The 25,632-nt window shown below is 46.1% G+C and overlaps 1 protein-coding gene across 3 annotated transcripts in view; it reads right to left on the bottom strand.

The window, feature by feature from the left end:
• The window catches only part of LOC147628712 (CA-responsive protein), a 61,883-nt gene extending 37,331 nt beyond the window's left edge, over window positions 1-24,552 (bottom strand). For 2 of the 3 annotated variants that reach the window (XM_086813943.1, XM_086813940.1), the window contains exons 1-3: window positions 24,114-24,552; window positions 23,895-23,957; window positions 21,606-23,767 (exon numbers count right to left, since the gene is read on the bottom strand). In XM_086813943.1, coding sequence (XP_086670069.1) covers window positions 21,606-23,702 — 2,097 coding nt within the window. In that variant the 5' untranslated portion in view covers window positions 23,703-23,767; window positions 23,895-23,957; window positions 24,114-24,552. The remainder of the gene's footprint in view (window positions 1-21,605; window positions 23,768-23,894; window positions 23,958-24,113) is intronic. The other variant, XM_086813942.1, reaches the window with a different exon arrangement.
• Between the last annotated feature and the right edge of the window lie 1,080 nt (window positions 24,553-25,632).

Raw genomic sequence — 25,632 nt, 5'->3', positions numbered from 1 at the left:
GAGCACATAGGACAAGAGAAATACTACACAGGGCGGCTAAACAAGGAGTCTTGCCCTTCTACTGAGTAAGTAATGACAATACATTGTCCAATTACCTTACCAGTCTTCATAGAAGTTGTTGCAAGCGGAAGCCTTCGCGTTGGAAGCTTTAGAAGTGTTGATATCTTCGATTTGCCGCAATCCTTCGCGACAAAAGTCTTCAAGAGGATGAAGGGAACCTTGGGAAAGCTTCCCCTATGGTTCAACTTGAGAAAGGAAGGCTGAAATTAGGGTTTTCAGCAAAAAGACCAGAAATTACAGCAAAAATGAGAGCTGTTTTGCTGAATTTCAGTCATTGGGAGTGAGTAGGAGAGTGATTAGCACTTGGAAACACTCTTGGAAGCTTGGAAAACACCCTAGCAAGTTGGGTATGGCTATGGAGAGCTTGGAAATGGAGAGAAATGGTGGGAAAACAGAGTTTTCAGCCTCCAAAAATCCTCATGAAAAGAAAACACGAATTTCTCTTAATAAGTAAGTAAATTGGGGTCCAATCAGGTGAAGGGACATGGGGAGATGCCCATTTATGAGTAAAAGGGGAGGATCAAGTCCTGGACATTGAGTCTTGTCCGCCTCGGGACTTCAGTGAGTGTGAACTTGGAAGAGGTCATAATTTATAAGTGACTTTTGGGCGCCCAAACTTTAATGAAATGGGAACGCACTCACTTATAAATATTGGCTAAGTCCTAAGGGCTATTTGAGCCTAGATCGGGAAATACTTACCACCTGTTCACATGCCACACAACCATGTCAGCAGACAGTTTCACACGCACGGTTCACGGGCGGACGTCCCCTTACCCGGAACTACACATAGGTCATGCAGGCATGAAAACAGCATGCAATTTCATTTGCAGGCAAGCACATAAAGATGCTATGCAATGCAGCATTGGCATGAGTAATTTCCGTTCATGAAACCATATAATACCAAGCGTTTCCAGGCAAGTATACGCAATACCAGACCCAGTGGAAAGCCAATCCTCCAGGCGTTTCCGGGCATGTACACAAAGGCACAAGTCCCAGCGGAAAGCCAAGTCCTCCACGCGTTTCCGAGCATGTACACAAAGGCACAAGTCCCAGCGGAAGGCCAAGTCCTCCAGATATTCCGGGCATGATAACATCAAGTCCCAGCGGAATATCATATCCAACTATACAGCATGACACGTGTCAATCACCTGCATAGGCATATTCCATAAGCCATGGACACTAATCCAATATGTACATAGTGTGAAAGCAAGAGTGAACCATTCGGGTGGCCAAATGGTGACATTCCCTGTGGTTGCCATAGCAATATGCAACCTTTGACACAGTCAATGCCTGACTCCCTGCAAGATGTGCAAACACTGCACCAAAACACACAAAGTGCTCACAGTTGTTCTCCCAAAGTTTATCTCCCACTGCGGAAGCACGAATGCAACTCTCCTCCCACTGACTATGATAAAATCACCAAAATCTGGTTGCTGCAGATTTATGACAGCACCTTAGATGTGCTCTGTTCCCCTTCCAAAATACTGTACAACAGTACTAAGTGCTCACCAATGATGTACCAAATCTGTACCGGCAAGTACAGCAGCTGAAAATGAGCCTTTTCCTCACTCAAATCAATGTACAGCCATGCCAAAACTTGTACAAAGTTGTACCAAATCTGTACCAGCAAGTACAGTAGCAATAAATGCTCTCCTGGCTGTCCAAATGAGTGAAAATCAGACCTTGACAGTCCCCACCACTGCATACAACAGTCCCGGACAGAAATTGAGCAAAAGCCCCTTGACTGCAAGTGGATTTCTGAGGGTTCAAGGCATAAAAGTCTTCCCTGCTGCTTTGCCAAGCTCAACAAGCACAGAATCTTGAAAAACCCCTTGATTCAAGATCAATTTCTGATCATGAATGGTACATTAATGCACATGAAGGCATCCAGAGTCTTCACAATGCTTCCCCCTGGCCACATATACATCCAATACATAAAAGCCCCTTGATTTACTGGCACATTGAGTGCTTGACGGGCATCAACACATGGCCCAAAACATCAAATGCCAGTGCCTGCATGCAAATCAACCCAATTGGCACAAAAGCCCTTTGATTTGCACTCCAATTTCCTGCAATTTAGCCCCGAATGTGAGATTGCTCACATCATACAGCATGTATGAATGCCCAATGGCACAATTACATCAAAAGCCCCAATGGCCCAATGGCACAATTACATCAAAAGCCCCAAATGTTAACACCCAATTTCCTGCCAATTGACTCGGAATGTGACCAATGTCACCCACTGTTGCCAATTGTGCTCAAAATCTGAGCCATTTGGACCTGTACCTGCTCAATTGATGAAAATGGACATGCAAATCCCAAAAAAATTGAAGCAAATACCTCGTACAAATTTCTAATTTGTGTTTGCAGGAAAGGGGGGGGGGCGTCGTATTTGCTGACTCATGTAGCCGAGTTCACAGGCAGTGGTGGATTTGGTGGCGCAGTACTGAGAGTGGCACTCAAAAGCGTTGGCTTCGATGAGACCCTGGAGAGCACCAGTAGCGATGCAGTCGGATTCCTCTATGGCCTGCTCAGCGATGTCCGCCAAGAGCTTGGAGCGCTCGTCGATGTAGTCGGAAACCCTCACCTTGCCAGTTTCCAGGCGTATGATGTCCACCAACTTCTGCTGCACATCGAGGTCCCTCGGAGACTCATTGCCCCCATGAGAGAACGTGCAACAGTAACGCCATCGCTATGGCAAAAATGATGGTGATGGCGAGGGCAGGCCTGGCTCTGGCAATAGCTGCGGCTGCAAGTGACGATGGTGGCGAACCTTGCTTGTTTAAGCGCAGACAGGCTGGCGCACTTCTCCAATGCTCACACGCACATGCTGTCGACCTTCAGCCATGCGGACACACACGTGCAAGCTACCTGCCTGCGCTTCACCTTTAGCATCTCCAATGCTGGCGTTGACCTCGAGCTGGTTTGCCCTATTCTGCACACAGCAGCGATACACAGGTGCCTTAGCACCTACACAAGCTTCTGCCCAATAGCTCTCCTACCCACGTTGCAACTTACGGTGACCTGGTACACCTGCACCACAACGACGCTCACAGTATTGACCTTGCGCTCTGATACCAGTTGAAGGGAGCTCAAGAAGCTCAGTTGAAACAGTTAGGGTTTCATGTGGGAGACAAACACAGAGAAGAAGGGAGAGAGAGAGAGAGAGAGAGAGAGAGAGAGAGAGAGAGAGAGACATGTGGGGATAAGTCAACTCACAAAGTATGAGTGTGTGACTCCCCTATCACACATGTATATTTGCTCTAGTACACACAGTGCACCTAGTACATTAAAAGTACTAAGTGTACTATGTACTATAAAACTTATGGGCTAGTACACACTATAAGGGTGGGCATAATGCCTTTACCCAACAGCAGTTGGCAAGAACTTTCCAGTACTAATGTTGGTGGTTCTTGTGTTCATCAGTCAGAGGAAACTTTACGGGTGACCTATGCTCTGATGTCTCATAGCATTCGGGACAAAGAAACTCCAAATGTACAAGTAAATATATGGCCGCGAAGCTCTCGAAAAGAGCTACGCGATGATCAAGGTCCGGAGGCGAAACTGGGACTTTATTCCCAACAACCTCCCACTTAAAGGGCCAGTGAAGCTCCTCTAAGCTATGTAACTCCCACCCGCTGTAGACACATATCAAGCTGTGCTTTTGGCAAACTTTTGGTGAGAGCATCTGCAGGGTTCTCATGAGTGCCAATCTTGACCAAACTGACCAAACCATCATCTAGCACTTGTCTGATGAAGTGGTACCGTACATCAATGTGTTTGGTACGAGCATGAAACATGGCATTCTTAGCCAGGTATATGGCACTCTGGCTATCACAACCAAGGACCGGAGCCCTCTCTGGCAATCCAAACTCCGTGACAAGGCGTGCTAACCAAATGGCCTCCTTAGAAGCCTCTGTGACGGAGATGTACTCGGCCTCAGTAGTAGAAAGTGCTACTATCCTCTGGAGTCTAGAGCACCAAGAAACAGCACCACCTGCAAGAGTATAGATGTACCCACTAGTAGACTTGCGGGTATCAGAATCACCTGCCATGTCTGAATCACAATAACCCTGCACCTCAAGTGGACCTGTACCATACATAAGGCATTTCTTCTGTGTCCCCTTCAAGTACCTCAAAATAGACTTTATAGCATCCCAATGTGCTTTGCCAGGGTTGGACATAAAACGACTGACTACTCCCACTGAATGAGCAATGTCTGGCCGTGTAGCAACCATAGCATACATAAGAGATCCACAAGCAGAAGCATAAGGGATCCCGCGCATAGTACTGGCTGCATCATCATCTTTTGGGCAATCATCCTTGGATAGTTTAACATAGGGCTGCAATGGAGCACCCAAAGGCTTAGAATCAGCCATGTTAAATCTATCAAGGACTTTCTGGATATACTTCTCCTGTGAGAGGAAAAGCAACTTCTGTGCTCTGTCCCGTCTAATCCGAAGACCCAAAATATGTTCAGCTGAACCCAAGTCCTTCATAGCAAAAGCTGACTTCAGCTGGTCCTTAAGAGCTTCCAAAATGCTCTTATTCTTCCCTGCAAGAAGCATGTCATCAACATACAGCACAAGTATCACTGGGCTGCCATCTGCATCAGTTTTAGTATACAAGCAATGATCTGCATGGCTACGATTAAACTTTTGGTTAAGCATGAAAGCATCAAACTTTTTGTACCACTGCCTCGGGGCTTGTTTCAGCCCATAGAGACTACGCTTCAGCTTACAAACCAGATGTTCTTTGCCAGGAATGACAAAGCCTTCAGGCTGCTTCATATACAGCTCTTCATCTAAATCACCATGTAAGAAAGCTGTCTTTACATCCATCTGATACAGTTCTAAATCCAAAACAGCAGTGAGAGCAAACAAAACACGAAGGGTGGTCATTTTGACCACAGGAGAGAAGACCTCCTGAAAATCAATACCTTCCTTCTGAGCATAGCCCTTAGCAACAAGGCGGGCTTTATACTTAGGCTGGCCGTCAACTGTCTTGACTTTGTACACCCACTTGTTAGGAATAGCCTTCCTTCCTTTGGGCAACTCAACCAAGTCCCAAGTGTCATTTGCATGTAGAGACTTAATCTCCTCCTGCATAGCATGCTCCCACTTGTTTCGGAGTTCACAAGACTTAGCCTCTTTGAAAGTAAGAGGCTCACCCTCATCTGTAAGCAAAACATGTTGCAAAGAGGGATCAAAACGCTGAGGTTCCCTCCGAAAGCGAGTAGACCTCCGTACCCAATGATCATTGGCTGGTTGGGGGTCAATATCGGGAGGAATCATAATTTCAGCATCAAAAGGCTGCGGGTTTTCACAAACAGCCTGATTTTCAGCATATAGGGGTTGCTGCCCTACACCTCCAGGAGCATGAAGCGGCTGTCCAACCTCTTCTGGCTCAAATATCACGGACTCATTATCTTCAGCCCTTTGTGAAGCATCCTGGGGCTCATTTTCAGCATCAATGGGTGGCTGCCCTTGCTGAAATTTGACCTTTTTCTGATCACCATGAGAGGCACAAACATTACGGAGCAGCTTTGCCTCATAAAATACAACATCCCGGCTGCGAACCACTTTGTTGGTTGATGGCAACCACACACGGTAGCCCATCTCACCTTCATCACCGTAGCCAACGAAGGTGCCCTTCTCGGACTTAGCATCAAGCTTGTTCCGGTCTTCCTTGCGGATATGCACATATGCATCACAACCAAAGATGCGTAAGTGGGCATATGAGGACGGTTTGCCAGACCAAACCTCCTCAGGGATTCCACCTTTCAAAGCTGTGTGTGGAGATCGATTGCAAACATGAACTGCAGTTTTCAAGGCTTCTCCCCAAAAATCCTGAGAGAGATTAGCTGTGGACAGCATGCATCGAATTCTTTCACACAGTGTACGATTATACCTTTCAGCCACACCATTTGAAGAGGGGCTATAGGGGGGTGTAAGTTCCCTCTTAATGCCATTATCATCACAAAATTTCTGAAATTTAGTACTAACAAACTCACCCCCATTGTCAGTGCGTAAGCATTTAATCTTCACTCCTGTTTGAGTATGAACAAATGCATAAAACTTTTGAAATGCAGCAAAAGCATCATCCTTAGATTTCAACAAAGTGATCCATACTTTTCGTGAGTGATCATCCACAAAAGACACAAAGTACTTTGAACCACCTTTAGATTTAATGGGCATGCTGCATATGTCAGAGTGGACCAAGTCCAACTTTTCAGCCTTGCGAGAGGCACGAGAGGAGTAAGAACTCCTATTCTGTTTCCCATACAAGCAATCATTACAAAAATCAAGCTTGCTTCCTTTTGCATCAAACTTGTTCAAAGAGGACAAAATGGAGAGACCCTTATGGCTCATGTGGCCAAGTCTCTTATGCCAAAGCTCCATGTGGGAGCGTACCTCTGCAAAAGCAATAAACTTACCAGACAAAGCCTGACCATGAAGGCTATATAATGTTCCTTTCTTGCATCCTTTTGTAATCAGCCTTGTGCCTTTGGTCAATTTCCATGTGCCATTTCCAAATATGGCCGTGTATCCCAAGGCATCAAGCTGGCCCACAGATAGGAGACTGGTTTTCAAACCAGGCACATACCTCACATTTGGCAGCACAAACTCACTACCATCCTGCAAAGTCAAATTCACGGTGCCCATACCTTCAATATTGCAAGCATGATCATTCCCCAAGAACACCTTTCCTCGGGAGCCTGCAGTGAAAGTTGCAAAACACTCCTTGATAGGAGTTACATGAAAAGAGGCACCTGTGTCAATAATCCAAGTCTGTGAAAGCACATCAGATTCATACATCAAGGCATGAATAACATCTGGTTCTGTGACATGCAAGTTATGAACATCAAGTGCAGAAAAAACACATAGCACATCATCTGAGTCAGACAGTTCCTCTATGACAACACCAGAGGCCACATTGGCCTTGCTCTTGTCCTTTTCGAACTCTTCTGCTTTGCTGGAATTACTCTCTTTTTCCTTCTTTTTGTCATTTGAATGACTGGATTTCTTCTTCCGGTCTTGCTCCATCTTGTAAAATTTGCAATCTGGCTTCTTGTGGCCTTTACGACCACACTGGTAGCATGTAACATCAGACTGCTGGCCCTTGCTCTTGCTTCTACCCTTTGAATTGGTAGTAGTATTTCCCCGCTTGGTCGTCCTCCCTCGTGAGACATTTGCAGAACCGCTAGTCTCTGAGGTCTTCCTCCGGATATCTTCATTGAGAATAGCACCCCTGACTCCATCAAAAGTTAGGTTGGGATTTGTCCCAAGTGACACCACAAGTGTTTCCCAAGAGTCAGGCAAAGTAGTGAGCAAAAAGATAGCTTTCAACTTATCATCAAAAGCAGGCAATCCAGAATCCTGCATCTGATTAAGCACCCCTGTGAAAGTAGTAATATGCTCTACTGCATTCTTAGAATCATCAAGTTGCATATTCATGAGTTTCTTGATGAGATGTACCTGGTTCACTGGCGTGGTGATCTCATAGGTGCTTCTCAGCTTCTCCCAGACGGCATAGGCTGTTGTCAGCCCTTTGAGGTCTACAAGAACCTCATCAGCAACAGCCATCTGGAGATAGGCAACGGCCTTTCTGTTCAGGATTCCCCATTCATCATCTGTCATAGCAGCGGGTTTGAACTGCTCAAGTGCAGTATCACATTCCCGCAGATAGAGGATATTCTGAATCCTCACCTTCCAAAGATCAAACCCAGTGCCTGCAAACTTCTTAATCTCTAGTAGACCCTTAAGATCACTTGTAGACGCCATGACTTATCAAACTGACACTTCAGAAAGTAAGTAATAGCAAGATGTTATGTACCAGATATGGGTTGACTGTAGGATGCTCGTAGATTGATGAAACAACTTCAAGTGAAGGTGACGGCGGAAGAGAATCACCGGATGTCGATGTAAACCCGCCGAGGGGCAGAAAGTTGCTGTCTTTGGTGTTGCTCGAAGATCCTGTCTGCTGGAGGCAGAGACGGCTGCTGCTAGTGGCCGTGGGACTGCTGGCTGCAGCCCGGACTGTTTGCTGGTGGCCTTGGGGCTGCTGGCTGCAGCGTTGGCTGCTGCTGGTGGTCGTGGGGCTGCTGGCTGCAGCCCTAGCTGCTGCTGGTAGTCGTGGGGCTGCTGGCTGCAGCCCTAGCTGCTGCTGATGGCAGCCGTACAGCAGGCAGAGAACAAGACCACAGAAACGCTGCTGTTTACAGCAGCGCAGCACCAAAAACGCAGCACAGAAACGCAGCAATGGAGAGCAAAAAAAAAAACGCAGCACAAGGGGCAGCAAGGGATAGAAGAAATGCAGCACAAGGGGGCAGCAGAGGGAGAGGAAAAAAAAAAAACGCAGCACTCTAGAAAGAAAAACGCACCATCTTGATGATAAAAAGGGAGGTGTTTGACGCGAAAAACGCAGACGATCCCGTAGTCAAGTGGTGGAAGACACCTCTAACTCCATAGCTTCTGCATACAGCTTCCCTCCATAGCTCTGATACCAGTTGTTGGAGGAGAATGACTCAAACACAAGAGCCTTAGCCAAGGAAGTGCAGAGGAGAAAGAGAAGAGTGAGAGTGAGAGAGAGAGAGAGAACTCACACAATGCTCAAGAATATCTTGAATGTCTTATTGAGGCTCAAGGGAGACCTCGTATTTATAGTGATACAAGGGTATGGGCGGGCGCCCAACTTATGGGGTGCCCGGCGGACCAAATACAAAGAATGCCGTTACAAGGCCCAAATGGGGGCCAAATGTACAAGTAAATATATGGCCGCGAAGCTCTCGAAAAGAGCTACGCGATGATCAAGGTCCGGAGGCGAAACTGGGACTTTATTCCCAACAGTTCTTTCCACGGGGACCTCTTGCAAAGCTAGGCAGGTGGCAATTCATTACTTGCAAGAGGAGGTGGTTGTTGCACATTCTCCAGGCTTTGTGGTTCCGGATTCAGAAGGGGTGGTTGACAGGTTTCAAAAGGCCTTGCGTGGTCTTGAGCAAGTTTCCAGGACTTGGCTTCCCACCGTAACAGGTGTTGATCCTTGTGAGTAGTATGATGCCTCCGTGACTCGGAAGCAGAATAGTTCATGGATTTGGTTGATGGATACCAGATTGGACGGGAGCTTCTTGATGAGGCAGTTAAGCTCATGGTTGCAGATGACTCTTTGGGAGACACAATTTCGTATCTTGTGGTTTTTGCAGCGTGCGAAGGATCATGGACTCTTTTACACAGGAGGGGGATTGATGGATGGAGTCCGACTCCATGGTTGGAGTGACTCAGATTGGGGAGGAGATCCACACACGAGGAGATCTACTTCAGGCCCAGGAGCAGTTTTACGGAGCAGTAAGAAGCAGTCATCTTTTGCCTTGTCGTCGACAAAGGCAGAGTACCGGGCTGCTTGTGGTGCTGCTTGTGAGGTGGTGAGATTGCAGAGGTTGCATGGCAAGATTGGGCTTCCACTGGAGGAACCCATGGTCATCCAGAGGCACTTTGTTCGTGAAAAGATTGTTGCAGATGACATCTTGCTAGAGTCCTGTTTAACGGAGGACAGAAAGGTAGACCTCTTCACGAAGTTGCTATCTCAGGCTTTGCTCAGGCGCCACCCCAGCTCCCTGTGGTTGGTTTCACAGCCAGGAGCTGAGAGGGGGTGTTAGAAGTCATCTCCTGTCTTTACCAGACACCAGGGCCTCTATTGTGGGTGTGCCCGCCCTTTGTAGGTGTTTTCTCATTTTTCCTCACTCCCCGTATTTTTCTCCCATTTTTTCCTATTTTTTTGTGGCTTGGGTGGTAGCCCTGTGGTGGCAAGAGGACCTCTGCTGGCCGACTGGTTTTTTGGCTAGTCGTGGAGGTATAGTGCCTGTCGGCTGCCTCTGGAATAGGCCGACTGCACTATGGGGGCCATATAAAATGGCCACCCAGTCCCTTGTCACATTCATCTTGTATTCGGGATTCTTCTTGTGTATATATAGTAGAGTTACACGCCTCTCTCTCCATTGCTGTCTTTTTCTGCACTTGCTCTTGTGTTTCCAAATTTTGTCATCGTCTCTGCTGCGTATTCTGACAAATGTTTCATTTTCTTCGGGCAGGGAGGAGGTTGGAGGACTCTCTACTACGGATACTCGGGAGTGGATTCTAGACAGTGGTGCTTCCAGGCACATGACTCCTTCCCGTTCGGCTTTACAGGATCTCTACAAGTATTCTGGCCACGTTCTTACTGGGGATACATCCACTATCCCAATTCACAGTGAGGGCAGAGGGGGGAAGCATTCCTCCCATGTGTTGTATGTTCCATCACTTGGTTTTCATCTGTTGTCAGTGCATCAGTTTTGCAAGACTGGCATACAGGAGTTTGATGAGCATTTTGCTGCTCTCCGGGACAAAGCAACAGGCCAGGTAGTTTGGGAAGGTGGAGTGGAGTGTCAAATCCCCACGAATCTCCTCGTGATCGATCTTGGTTCGAGACTCGAAACCTGCAAACAAACGAACAAACAAACAACAAGGGGGTGCATGCCTGACTCACCTCCCAACCATGACAGTCGTGGGCAAGCCCACAGTCTTGGCTGTCCCCACCTAGCCACGAGCTGAGCTAACTAGGTTGACGTACCGACCAATCTCCTCCTCGCGACGTCCCATACCGCCACGAAGCTGCCCTCGCGGGCCTCGAGACTGCTGCCGGCCTCGGCTGCGTAAAGCAAGTGCACGTCTGCACTAGATCCAAGCTCCAAGACCATAGAGCTCTCACAAACTCGCGAGATTCTCTATATCCCAATAACTAACCTTGGCCACCCTTTTATAGGCTCTTGGCCGGTCATCGGGCGTCCACACTTGGGCGCCCGCCCGTCCATACTTGGGTGCCCGCTCGTTAGTATTTCCCTAACTCAGCTCGTCAATCAGTCTGCCTAGTTCCAAGCTTCCCCAAGCCTCGAAACTAGTCTTGCATGCGTGTAGCACACGGTAGATACACACTGTGCACATGACATACTCCCCTTCCTCTAAGAGCTCCCTCCTGAGCTCACTAAAAAGCCAGGGTAATCTCTCTGAAGAGTAGTCAATGTCTCCCATGTAGCGTCCTCCTCAACACGATCCTTCCACTTGATCTTGTATTCCGTGATAAGCGTATTACGCAATCTTCTTTCACGAAATCCAAGAATCTTTTCAGGTTCGTGCGGAACAAATGTCATGTCCTCGACATCTATAATTTCTTGAGGAGTAACTAACTGATCTGCTCCACCCAGTACTTTCTTAAGTCTACTGACATGAAATACAGGATGAACTTTCACATGAGAAGGCAAATCCAATTCATATGCAATTGAACCAATACGTCGTGTAACACGAAATGGTCCACAGTACCTAGGAGATAATTTCGGAGATCGACCTGTCCGTAAAGTCTCGGAATCTTTCGGAACTCGCAAATACACCATCGTTCCTTCAGAGAACTCTTTGGATGAACGATGTCTGATAGAATAAAACCTGTCTCGGTCTTGAGCACTTCTAATAGATTCCTTCGCAACTTGTAACATTTCCTACATATCTTGCAAAAAATTACGTGCTGCATCATGCTAAAGTCTTGAGAATCCTACTGTAACAGGTGATCTAGGTTGAAAACCATACATAAGCATGAAAGGACTAAACCCTGTACTCGTATGCTTAGTACTACTGTTATAAGCAAATTCTAACACAGGAAGATAATCCTCCCATGAACTCTGTCTTTTGGATACATATGCTGGAAGCATATCCTCCAAAATCTGATTCACTCTTTCACTCTGGCCATCAGATTGAGGATGATCTGAGGAACTCAAATTCAAAGTTATTTCCAACTTCTCAAAAACAAGTTTCCAAAAATCACGCGTAAACTTAGAGTCTCTATCACTGACTATGTCCTGCGGTAACCCGTACAGTCTAAACAATTGCTCGATAAACTGCCTTCCGGGTCGGTAAAAATCTAGCCATTTTTGTCAAGCGATCTACCACAACCCAAATAGAATCGTGGCCGTGATGTGTTCTTGGCAATCCGGTAATAAAATCCATGGAAATACTTTCCCATTTATTACCTCGGATTTGCAAAGGATGCAACAACCCAGCCTGTCTAAAGCGTTTAGCTTTATTTGCCTAACAAATTTGACACTTGAGAACATAATCTTCTACATACCCTTTCATCTTTGGCCAATAAAAACTGTGTTTCACTAATGATAACATCCTGTGTACCCCAGGGTGTCCACCAGAAGGAGCGTCGTGACACTCCTTAAGAATCTTGGACCTAATGTCCGGGATCTGTGATACACAAATTTTGTCATTACGGAATAGTAAACCATTCCGAATCATCCACTGGCCTCCTGCAGCCTGAATGGTAGACTGCTCAGTCATCGAGTCTTGGTCAATCAATGAGCTCCCGTCCTGGATCTTCTGCCAAAATGGATCAAAATAACTATCAGTCCTGCAAAGCCCTCTCGATGACTGAAATAAGTCAGTAGAAATCTCGGTGAACGACAAAGTATTCACCTCTCTAATTCGACTAAGCGCATCTGCAATACTATTCATGGACCCTTTCCAAAAACGGATCTCAAAATCAAAATCTTGCATTAACTCTGCCCAACGAGCTTTCCTTCCTCTCAAATCATCCGCATCACACACATACTTGATTGACTGATGATCAGTCAATACCACAAACTTGGAGCCATATAAATAATGTCTCCAAACCTTGAGAGCATGAATCACAGCATAAAGCTCCTTCTCAAGGGTTAGCCAACGAGATTGAGTGTCGTCTAGCTTTTTACTTTCAAAAGCAATCGGTCTATCATCTTAAAATAAAGCAACCCCGATAGCATAGTCACTGGCATCAGTTTCAAGAACATAAGGCCGACTAGGATCAGGTAATGCTAAGATAGGTGCTTCTTGACTTTATCTTTCAGAAGTCTGAAGGCCATATCCAAATCGTTATTCCAAGTAATAGGCTGATTTGACTTACGTCCACGACCTTTCAATAAGTCGGTCATCGGTAGTGTGAGCTGAGAGTAGATTTCCGAAGAAAAACTGTAAACCGGCCTTCAGAAAATCTGACGGGCGGTGAAACAAACACTCGCACATAAAACACTTCAACACCATTGAGGACCTAGAAAAGGAAAACAAACAGGGGGAGCTAGAGTGCTCCTGCAAAAAGTACACGGACACCGATTGGCCCCAAATCGCAGTGGCGCCCCTTGCGGTATTTCTTTAATTGATTATAAGAGCTTTGATTACAATATAAGGCTGGTAATTCTGCCGTCCCAGTAGAACTCCTGAAGCCTGCAAAGAACCTGCATCTGGCTTCTTGTCCACACGGCATCCACAAATAAATCCAGCCATTGTTCACATCGAAAGACTCTCCTCACATTGAGTCTGCTTACAGAAGCTTTCTCCCATGATCAAGGCTGCCACAACCATCCATAGCCTCTCACAGTATGAACAGCATCACACCCTGACACATCCAGTGCTTCTGCATCACAACACAGACTCCCAAACTGTCTCTCAAAAGAGAACTCGTATCACAGCACAGCATACCATACAGTCGACACACGGTACACCTGTACAAACCCTCTCTACCTTCCAAGGGTACTATCCATCTCTGTCATGGATTCCCTATCCCCTGTCTTATCAGTAGCAAGGCTGTACCATACATGTGTCCATTCCTGTACCTTCTGCTTGCATGTGACCTATCTCCTGGAGAAACCCAAAAACATGTTTCCTCGAGAAAACCTACGGCCTGTTTCCACATGAAACTTCTATCCTGTTTCCATACATCTAGTTACCTGTTCCCTCATGAAACATCTGGCAACATAGAGCTGCCCATAACTATAGGTCCCACTGTTCCTTTCTAACAGGAAGCAAACAATCTGCTCCATGAGCACGCAGCCATGCGAGCTTGCATCACTCCCATGCCAAGAAACATAACCAAATGACCTGTACTTGCAGCCAAAAACCCAAGCACATAGCTGAATTTGCAACCAAACAAAAACAGCCCATAAACTGTCCCAAAACAGTCCCGAACCCAAAGCAAAGAGAAACTGAAAGTTCCATCAGATGAACGCCATCGACATGATGTCTATGTTCATGGAAATCCAGCCCCTGTCCACCTTTGTGTCCAAAGAAACCAGCCCTTGTCTACTCTTCAGCAGAGGGAGAGAAAGAAAGAGAGAGAAAGAGAGAGAAAGCGGTACTGCCTGTGACTCTGTCTTGTAGCGCAGCCCACCAGCAGTACCTTCCTGCTGTCCGTACAGGCCTGCAACTACCACCTGGACCAGCCGCCAGCCAAACTGCAGCAGCCGTACAGATCTACCACGTGGACTGTACCTGCACATGAGCCGCCTCCAATCTGCAGCAACCTGACCTGCGCCGCCTGTACCTGCATCACCTGAATCTGCACCTGCAAAGCAGCCGTACACATCAGCCGTACACTGTACCTGCACATCAGCCGTACACTGTACCTGCACAGTCCCTTCCATGCGCAGCCAACATGCATCTTCAGGCGACCAGCCCTCCTCAGCGAAAAAGCACACACTTCCTCTAGAGAGATAGGCGCCTCCTCCTTTTTCTGCCCAACAGCCCCTCTTTTACCAAAAAGCTCACACGTGGCCCCAAAAATAGCATAAGGGCCACGTTTCTTTAATGAAAGGCTTTATAAATGATTACAAAGGTTTTTAAACCTTTTAAGCTAAAATCTCTTTGCCCCCTTTCACACATGGGATTATCCACACATGGGCTTCCATCTTCACTCCCACCTGATGCCATTCACACTGTCCACCATGTCCCCGTGCACATCTGCATCTTGTCCAGAGAAAAACACAGGGTCGTGACAAAAACTACAAAACCGAGAAAAGAACGAAGTTGTTTCACTGTTCGCGATATAGGCCAGTCCAAAACCTTCTGAGCTCGGTCATAGTCAATGCTCAATCCATCTCTAGTGATCTTGTGTCCCAAGTAAATGATATCGGTCATAAAGAACTCACATTTACTTAATTTAGCATATAGTCGATTCTGTCTTAAAATAGATAAGACAATCGTGAGGTGTCTGACATGATCCTCAAGAGTACGACTATATATGAAAATATCATCCAGGAACACCACCACAAATTTTCCCAAATGTTCACGAAAAAGATCGTTCATCATTTGCTAGAAAGTGGCTGGAACATTGGTTAACCCAAAAGGTAATACGAGAAACTCGTAATGGCCATACCTAGTTCGAAAGGCGGTTCTTTCGACATGCCTTTCATGAATACGTATCTGGTGATAGCCAGTACGTAAATCTATCTTCGTGAAATATTTCGCTCTTGCTAACCGGTCAATCAGGTCATCTGATCTAGGGAGAGGATAACGGTTCTTAATGGTCAGCTTGTTCAATCTCTTGTAATCTATACACATTCTCCAAGCATTGTCCTTCTTTCTCCTAAGCAACACAGGTGCACCCCAAGGTGATTTACTTGGACGGATCTGGCCCATCCTCAAATAATCTTCGAGTTGTTTAGCCAACTCATCTTCCTCAACTTGGCTCATCCTATAAGGTGGAATACTCACAGGATGAGCACCAGGGATCAAGTCAATAGTAAATACGATGATCTACTGCCCGTTCATGTGGTAAACCCGATGGCAGTTCCTTAGGAAATACATCTTGAAACGAATGAAGTATCTTCTGTAATTCTTTGCTTTCAAACACACTTAATTCATTTACATCCATGGAAGGGATGAGAAAAGAAGAAAGTGGAATCAATACGCAATGGAAAGCGGTATACAAAGAAGAATCCATTATATTTCCAAAATCAATTGTATTTACAAGAGGTCCCTGAGAGGGATGAATACAATCACCTAAAATACTATACTGGGTGTCCCTATGCTGAAAAGAAAAAATATGACTAGACCAATCTATCTGGACTTGAAGAGTCTTAAACCACTCAATCCCTAATAACAAGTCTACATTTTCTAGATGCATAACATAGCATTCCAGAGTGTCTTTGTAGTCCTGAATCTGGATTGGAAGCATCTCCACCTTGCGATCCCAAACTTACCTTCTCGCAGGTAGACGTACCTCATAGGTATGGTCGCTTAGTGTCGTATCAAGACTCAATTTCTGCACAAGTTTGTAGTTAACAAAGTTATGCGAACTGCCAGGGTCTAAAAGAATGTGAATTTTATGGCCATTCACTTCTCCATAAACTCGGAGAAGATCATGCAAGCCAAATACTTTAGAATTGAACAAACAATCAGAACAAGTACTAGGGCGAGAAAGTACAGTAATTGACGTACCTGTCAAAGACAACTGGTTAGCTGCCTTTGGCTTGGGTCCTGCATTTGTCTTGGTACCCTTTTGCTTTGGGCACTCGTTACGCATGTGTCCTTTTTCTTCGCAAATAAAACGTCGTCCTTCCTTCTTGAGCTTTAAAGCCCTAAGGAGTCATTTCTTTTTCGCTAGTGTCGAACTGGAACTCTTCGAAGGTTGGTCTGAAGACTTTCCTTCTGTCGTGTTAGCCATAGGTGCAGAGAACTTTCTTTTATGCTTGTTCCCTTGCTCGGTAAAACGGGTTTCGACTTGGAAGAGACCATCGTATCATCATAGATACGAGCTGAATGAATGGCCTCGTCCAAAGTTTTACATTTGTTATTTTTTACCTGTTATCGGTACGAGTCTGGTAAACCAACTACGAAAAACCCCAAATAGAAGTGGGATCCATCTTTGTAGCTTTCATCTGCAAGTCACGAAAGTTCTGGAGATAGACCTCATAAGTGAGGTGCTGCGAGGTCATGGTCAAAGCTAAAAACCGGGCAACAACATCATAATCATCCTCTTTCTTAAGGAATTCTTTGTTGAAAACGTCTTCGAATTGTGCCTAAGTCGTTGGCTTAGGGTTGAGTTCCTTCCACCAAAGCAAAGCTTTGCCGGACAAGAAACCTGCTGCTAACTGGATCTTCTTTCCATCATCATATGGATGAAACTAAAAGTGAACTTGCCACTTGTGTAGCCACGTGTCCGCGATCTCCTTGGTGCGTTGCTTTTGCTCACCCCCGAACAGTTCCGGAGTAACGTTGGGGCCTAAAGCTGAAGCCAAGGTATCCATACCCGAGAAAGTAGAGAGAGTAGTGGTCAATAGAGCGATGGAGTTCTGCAAAGCTTGCATCTGGGCTGCGATTTGTGCCTGACGTTCCGTCGAAGAAGCTTCGAGAGCTACTTTGAACTCTTGGAAATCTGATTTTGACACAAAATCGTCAAAAAGATCGGCATCGATACCTTCCGTAGCCGGCAAGCCTTCGCGTTTCACAAGGGGCTCCAACTCTGATTCTTGGGTCAACATCATGAAGAGGGTACGCGGAGAGAAAATTTGATCTTTGCACAATGAAAGTGCAAGGGAACTTGAGAGCTTGAAAACTTGAGAGATGTGTGGCAAGAAGCCCACTTGAGGAGGTTTATAAAGGTTTCCCAAAAGCTAAAAATCTTCCAAAAGCTAGGCTTAGCTTTTGCTTTGCTTTTAGGTTTGTTTTTTTTTTCTTGAATATATATATATATATATATATATATATATATATATATATATTCTATACTCTAAAATAATAATAATAAATAAACACTTTGAAACCTTGGAGGAGTTTTTAAACCTTTTTTTTAAAAAAAATTAAAACTCAAAAAAAAACGAAAGCTTAAAAAAACGTGAGCTTTCCTCATTTTTTTTTTCTCCTCCTGGATTAGCTGCCGGTTGGAGCTGTCGTCGCCAGCTGCTGACGTCGCCTGCCGGCGCCTGCGTGTGTCAAACGTGCTGCTGTCGGCCAGTGCTGCCTGTGCCAGCCTGCGTAGGCCTGCGCAGCACAACAGCGTAGCCCTGGGCGCCTGTCGGCTTGGCCTGGGAGCCTGCCCGCTTGGCCTAGGCGCCGCCTAGGCTGGCTGCGCAAGCCTGGCCACAAGGCCACGTGGCTTGGGCGCCAGCCTAGCTTGGCTGCTTGGCCGCCTGCTTGGCTAGCCTTAGGCGCCATCAGCCACACTGGTAGCCACCACCTGCAACTTGCCAACGCACAAATCCGCCAACCGCCAGTGCCTCTGCCAGCCGCCAGTGCCTCCGTCTCACAATCGCTCTCTCTCAAACATTCAACCAAAAGCAACGAACATGCTTTCTTTGTGTTTTCTGTTTCTCTCACTGCTGAAACTGTTTATACAGCTCAAAGCCATCTTCCTCTTCGTTGCAAAGCAAACGACCCTTCTAAGACTACCATCTCCCATCAACATGGGTCTCTTTGATGAAGAAAAACCACATACTATTCTGAAAACAGCAATATGCACAAAAAAAAAACAGCAAGCTTTTTAACACATACCTTTCTTCGACCTCATCTTCTCTACCTACCGACTTGCTCGTTCACGAGGTATGCTCTGATACCACTGTCAAATCCCCACGAATCCCCTCGTGATCGATCTTGGTTTGAGACTCGAAACCTGCAAACAAACGAACAAACAAACAACAAGGGGGTGCAGGCCTGACTCACCTCCCAACCATGACAGTCGTGGGCAAGCCCACAGTCTTGGCTGTCCCCACCGAGCCACGAGCTGAGCTAACTAGGTTGACGTACCGACCAATCTCCTCCTCGCGATGTCCCATACCGACACGAAGCTCCCTCGCGGGCCTCAAGACTGCTGCTGGCCTCGGCTGCATAAAGCAGGTGCACGTCTGCACTAGATCCAGGCTCCAAGACCATAGAGCTCTCACAAACTCGCGAGATTCTCTATATCCCAATAACTAACCTTGGCCACCCTTTTATAGGCTCTTGGCCGATCATCGGGCGTCCACACTTGGGCGCCCGCCCGTCCATACTTGGGTGCCCGCCCGTTAGTATTTCCCTAACTCAGCTCGTCAATCAGCCTGCCTAGTTCCAAGCTTCCCCAAGCCTCGAAACTAGTCTTGCATGCGTGTAGCACACAGTAGATACACACTGTGCACGACATAGAGAATGGAGTTTACAAACTTTCAGCACTCTCTCCCAGGTCCTCAGTTTTGTGATGAGTGGCAGTCTGGTAATGGCCACTTAAGTGTGGATACACTGCAGGTGCGGGCTTTCCTGGACCAAATGGTGGATAGCTTACCAGTTGACGGCAACAGTTGGCAAGAACTTTCCAGTACAGATGTTGGTAGTTCTTGTGTTCATCGTTCAGAGGAAACTTTATAGGTAACCTATGCTCTGATGTCTCGTAGTTTTCGGGACAAAGCAACTCCTGTAGATGAGGAAGTTCTTTCCACGGGGACCTATTGGAAAGCCAGGCAAGAGACAGTTGATTACTTGCAGAAGGAGGTGGATGTTGCACATTCTCCAGGCTTTGTGGTTCCGGATTCAAAGGGGGTGGTTTACAGGTTTTCGAAGGCCTTGAGTGGTCTTCAGCAAGTTTCCAGGACTTGGCATCCCACCGTAATAGGTGTTGATCCTTGTGAGCACTACCTTGACTCGGAAGCAAAATGGTTCATTGATTTGGTTAATGCATACGAGATTGGACGGGAGCTTCCTGATGAGGCTGTTGAGCTCATGTTTGCAAAGGACTCTTTGGGAGGCAAGATTGTGTATCTTGTGGTTTCTACATCATGCAAAGGATCTTGGACTCTTTTACACAAGAGGGGGATTGATGGATGGAGTTAAGACTCCACGGATGGAGTGACTCAAATTGGGGAGGAAAGCCAGACACGAGGACCTTGACATCAAGCTATAGTTTTTTCCTCGGCTCAGGAGCAGTTTTATGGAGCAGCAAGAGACAGCCATCTTTTGCCTTGTCATCGACAGAGGTAGAGTACCGGGCTCCTTGTGGTGCTGCTTGCGAGGTGGTGAGGTTGCAGAGGTTACTTGGCAGGATTGGGCTGTCAGAATGCGCGTAGGAGACGCATCACCATCGAGCTCCACGAACACCCCCAACGGGCACTACAGCATCCCTCCACCGGGCTCCCATCTCCCGGTGAGCTGCCTCCCAAAACACCGGCCGGAGGAGATGATAATGACAAGGTGCCACTCTAGCCTATATATGGCTCTTCAACTTCCCATGCTTCCACTTATGGGATAATCCAAGGCACCTTCTAGCCATAGATCACACGCTCGAAATCACCAACCTTCCAACACCCTCCCTCGTTTCGAGCTCCGCAAGCCACCGAGACGCGAGGGAGTCGCCCAGGACCACACGCGCCCGGGCTCTGATACCATGTTAGAATGCGCAGCGGACGACTAACGCACGTAGGAGACGCATCACCATTGAGCTCCATGAACACCCCCAACGGGCACTGCAGCATCCCTCCACCGGGCTCCCATCTCCCAGTGAGCTCCCTCCCAAAACACCGGCCGGAGGAGATGATTATGACAAGGTGCCACTCTAGCCTATATATGGCTATTCAACTTCCCATGCTTCCACTTATGGGATAATCCAAGGCACCTTCTAGCCATAGATCACACGCTTGAAATCGCCAACCTTCCAACATGGGCTTCCACTGGTGGAACCCACGGTCATCCAGAGGCATTTTGTTCGTGAAAAGATTGTTGCTAATGACATCTTGCTAGAGTTCTGTTCAACGGAGGACAGTGCGGTGGACCTCTTCACGAAGTCTCTATCTCAAGCTTTGCTCCAGCGGCACTCCAGCTCCCTAGGGTTGGTTTCACATCCAGGAGCACAGAGGGGGTGTTAGCAGTCATCTCTTGTCTGTATATTTACACCAGGCCCCCTGTTGTGGGTTTGCCCGCCCGATTTAGGTGTTTTCTCATTTTTTCCCTCTCCATATTTTTCCCTATTTTTACTAGGTGTGGGAGGCTGTTCTGTGGCTCCTGGCTGATCCAGACACTGCCCGATTGGTGGTCTAGGTGTCCTGGATGCTGGCCGACTGCCCCTGCTGGTCCACGTCTCCATCTGTGTGCTGGCCGACCGGAGACATGAGCAGGTCGTGAGATTTTTGCTCCTGTCGGCTGCTTTTAGAGCTGGCCGACTGGCTCATAGGGGCCATATAAAATGACCCCTAGCCCCCACAAACATTGTATTGGGTATTCCGGGTTTTCTCTTGTGTATATAGTAGAGTTACACGCCTCTCTCTCTCCCTCTCTATTACTGTGTTTTTCTGCAGTGCACTTGCTCGTGTTTTCAGATTTTGTCTTCATCTCCGCTGCATATTCTGACATCTCTCTCTCTCTCTCTCTCTCTCTCTCATATAATTTCAGTTTGTGATTGTTCTCTGCTAATCACGTAAAAGGTTCCATAACACTTCCGCATGTAGCATAAAGACACCTCAAAGCATTTTCAATTCAAAACAAGGCATGACCTAACCTTGGGTCAAGGAGACCAGCAATCGACAATCATGAATCAGCACCTAATTAAAACAATTCTCAGAACAAAACCCGTAGGACCTCCACACTACAAAAATTGAGGAATATAATGAAATAATTAAGGAGGGCTGTGCATCTCTCGGTATAAAAGAAAAATAAGTTTTTATTTAAGGTGAAACAGATATGCACGTGCTCTTGCAAGTTTCAAAATAAGAATTCAATTTGGTAAATTATGGTTGAATGAAAGTTGACTACCTGAGCAAGAGTCAATGTCTTGGCAGCATTTGACCTAACCAGATCATCATATTGCTCTTTGATCTTCCTCTGCAACATGCTTCCAGATGAAGTGAAAGGATAAGGACAATTGTCACTGTGTAAGCCACCCTTTGGAGCTCCACAAACACAACCAATCTCCCTCTCAGGAACAGCAGAGACATGTTTTACAGCTTCCAAAGCAATCTTCCCAATCTCCTGCATTTCGTGCGCATCTGACATCAAAGCTCCTGTCTTAACTTTCTGCTTCTTTCCTCTATTTTTCTTTTTCTTCTTTTCCTTTTTAGAAGGGCCAGCATCACCATCAGGGGATCTGCCAGTTGAAGCTTGCAACAGGACATGTTCTTCTCCCTTTACTAAAATTAGTTCACGATTACTTTCAGCTGCCTGCACAACTCCACCTGCAGATTTGGGTGGGAAGCTGCTGCTAGTGATGGAATGCACATAAGATAGATTATTCATCTTCTCCTTCTGCAAGTTACCTGAAACTAGACCACCAACACTTCCTCCAAGTTTGCCGGCAACATTTAAAGCAGCGAGTGCAGATGCAACCTGACCACTCACTTTGTTCGAGCCCTCCTCTTGCACTTTGCGCTCTGCATCAGCCTTCAGAAATGTTATGCGCAAGGACCCCAAACCATCCAATGACACCACAGAGGACCCTTCTGAAACCAAAGAGTGCCCCTCCTTGTTCTCTGTTTTAGACTGCGGGGCAGGCTCACTTGCAATGCTTTTACTCATTTGATTGCTGATTCTATGCTTTAACTTGCCACTGGGAATAGCATGTTTCACTGCTGCAGTTGTTGCACTAGATGAGGCCACTGAAGTGGACTCTCGCTCACTGTTATCACAAAATATCTGACCATCTTGGCCAGAATCCTTCAACCCTGAAAAGACCATCTTTTGCCTCCCATCATGGCACTCTCTGCTCACCAGTATGGTATTCACACCAGGGTGATTTGTCACTGCCCCTGACTCAGCAGAAGGCAACTCCAAGCTATTGATCCCAGTCTCAGGCAGAGAGCATGCTTCAATTGGGCTCTGAGTCAACCTTTGTAAGTCCCGGTCTTCAGATGTACAACAATTGCCTGATATTTTAGGCAATGTGTCCACAGGTAGGCACAACAAACTTGCTGTATTGACATCCTTGACACCTTGCTCGCGTTTCTGGCTATCCTTGCTCTCAAAGGCCTCTGGAAGACCAGCCAAATGCTCCAACGTGGCATTTGTTTCCAGCTTCAGCCTTAGACTTGAAGCACTAGTTAAACAACTACTCTGAGGTTTGCCATCTGTATTCCCAGAGGGAGACATCAATATTTCCAGGACGAGTCTGTGGAAAGGTGCAACTTTTGGGTCAGTATCTGTATTTGTCTGAGTGATTGGACTTTTATGCGCGTCAAACATAGCTAGATGGGGATGAGATTCTGAATAAGAGGTCAAACAGCCAGAGGATGCCACTGAACCTGAGCCAGATACAGGTGACTCGGTGACTGCGGGGTACATTATAGGTGAAGAAGATCGGCTACACTGAGAAGAATCCAAAGAAGAGGCAGAGCTGACAGAGTGATTCAAGCTGCACTCCGCTGCAGATACACAAGTGGTTGCTGAAGACATATTCTTAGATTCTTGCAATCTCCCTAGCCCTCTCATCTTTGAGAAGTTACTAAAACTGAGCAGGCGCTTTGACAACTCTCCCTTTGTCTGGAGGCTTATCGATTTCTCGAATGCCTGTTTAATGTTTGATGCAAGCTGGGCCTTCATTGCCACCCAATGGTCCCAGGATGGGAGAGATGGCAAGCTCTTCGCATCATCAGAGACTGCAGCAGGGGGAGAACCATGTGGTCGCCTGAACCGCAATTCACCACACATGTGACACGTTTGGCATGAAGGCCCCCCTCTGCTTGAAGCTTCATTCCGAGACCTCAGTAAATGGCTCCCAGACAAAGAACCGTAAATAATATCTTGAAGGCGCTTGGTCTGCTTATCCGCATTGCTGTCCAGAAGGTAGAGAACCAGCACTAACACCAACACTGCAAGCAGTAGCAGGCTTAACAGCGACCAAAGAACCATGGTAGGCATGTCCAGGACTTGCAATGCACAGCAGCCTTCAGAAACTCTCCTTCCCAGTATTCACCTTCCCAGACCTTGAAAAAGCGGTTCACATGTAAAGGCAAACCATCAAAATATCAGTTCGGAAAGCAGTGCAAAGCCGCAAATAAAAACAGTCAGCATGAAATGGTGCGGAGTATGTAGCAGATACGAAGCACGTACTTAGAAATCAGCTCGAGCTCACGGTCGGAAAGGCCAGACCAACCAATGTATCTTGAACTTCAACTGCAAAAGCAACGCCATAGCTTAGCATCAGTGTCTTTGTCCATGGAAAACTTCAGCAGATGATCCATGGAAGGAAAATCGGATGTACTGATCTTCCCGTTGCGAATAAAACTCTGCAAAAAGACGACAAGCAATGATAAAGAAGAACAAACTTACAGCAGGATCACGACAAGAGGTCCAAGAAAACCCTAATTCCGCACAGGGGGGAACTGCAAGAAAACCCTAATTCCGCACAGGGGGCGACTGCAAGAAAACCCTAATAGGCGACTGCAGCAAGCTATGGCGAAATGCAAGCTACGGAAAAACCTTGCACGTGTGCATAAGGGCCCAAGAAAACCCTAATTTCGCACAGGGGAAACACAGGCAGGAAACCTAATTTCGCAGCAGGGGGAAAGTGCACTTGAACCAAAACGAGCACAATGTAGCAAAGGAAGACAGGAGGACTTGGTATTGAGAGGGGAAGGGATTGGAAGGAGAGCCACCGGTGGCGATGATAAGAGTTTCATTTGTTACTTGTGGGAGAAAGGGAGGAGGAGGTGAAAAGAGGGAACCCTTTTAGTCTAAGCCAACACCCCGCACATATTTATTAAAAAAACATACACACTGTGCAAAATTTGATAGGTAAGGCCCTATGTCCCTGTGAGTCCTAGCACGAGCCTGAAAAAAAAATAAAAAATCAATCATTAGTTAGGGATGTGAATTTGAATTTATACCTTTATGTCAAACAATATTTATGGGTGCATATATATATTCAGGCTTTCTATGTGCCCGCATTAATTACCCTCCCTCACTCCCCACACCCACTTGCAAACATCGACATCTCTCTCTAGTCACAGCAGGAACCCCCCACATCGAAGATCCCCCCTCTCCACAAGAGCTACCTAATTATAGTATATTTTAATTTAGTACCTTTTTAATTGTGGAATTTTTTTATTTTTATTTTTGAAAATATACTATAATTAAAACATAATTAGAACATACTATTAAAATTTTTGAGCATTCTATTTCTGAACCTTAAAATTTACAAGCTTAAAATAATTCTGAACCTTAAAATTTACCGGTTTAAAATAATTATTTTAAGGGTTCAAAAGTTTATTTAATTAATAACCATTCAAAAAAACAAAATAATTATTCTAAGGGTTTAGAAGTTTATTTGATTAATAACCATTCAAAAAAACGTTTTGGTTGCTTATGTCAAACAATATTTTGCTTGCCTGGAGTTCTCCTCTACTATTTATCTTCGTCACCTACCCCAGACCTCACGGCACGGTAGAACAACTTGCGGCCCTTCTACATACTCTTCTGGGATATGATATATTCACGCCCACATAGGCGACCACAAATATTCAAACAAGCTAATTTCCAGGCTTATGAAAGGAGAATCAACATACCATGGCGAAGAGGCAGAACAAGCACACAGTTATGGGCTGGATTGTTTATAGTAATCACATCCATGGCGCCACCCGTTATATGCATAAATTTGCTAATTAATCTCAATTAATATGGCTACTTAGTCACAATCACAGACCATTGAGATTAACGCCCACTTAGGCAACCATAAATTTAAGCATTTATTTGATGGGTAAATTTGCTAATTAATCTGAGTTAATCTTGCAACTAATACATAATCATAGACCGACACACACACACACATATATATATATATACGTAGTAT

Source organism: Cibotium barometz, chromosome 19, assembly GCF_041138505.1.
Source record: "Cibotium barometz isolate CiBa-2024 chromosome 19, ASM4113850v1, whole genome shotgun sequence".
Lineage (NCBI taxonomy): Eukaryota > Viridiplantae > Streptophyta > Polypodiopsida > Cyatheales > Cibotiaceae > Cibotium > Cibotium barometz.
Note: the sequence above shows the minus strand (reverse complement) of the source record. Positions and strands in the feature narration are given on the sequence as shown.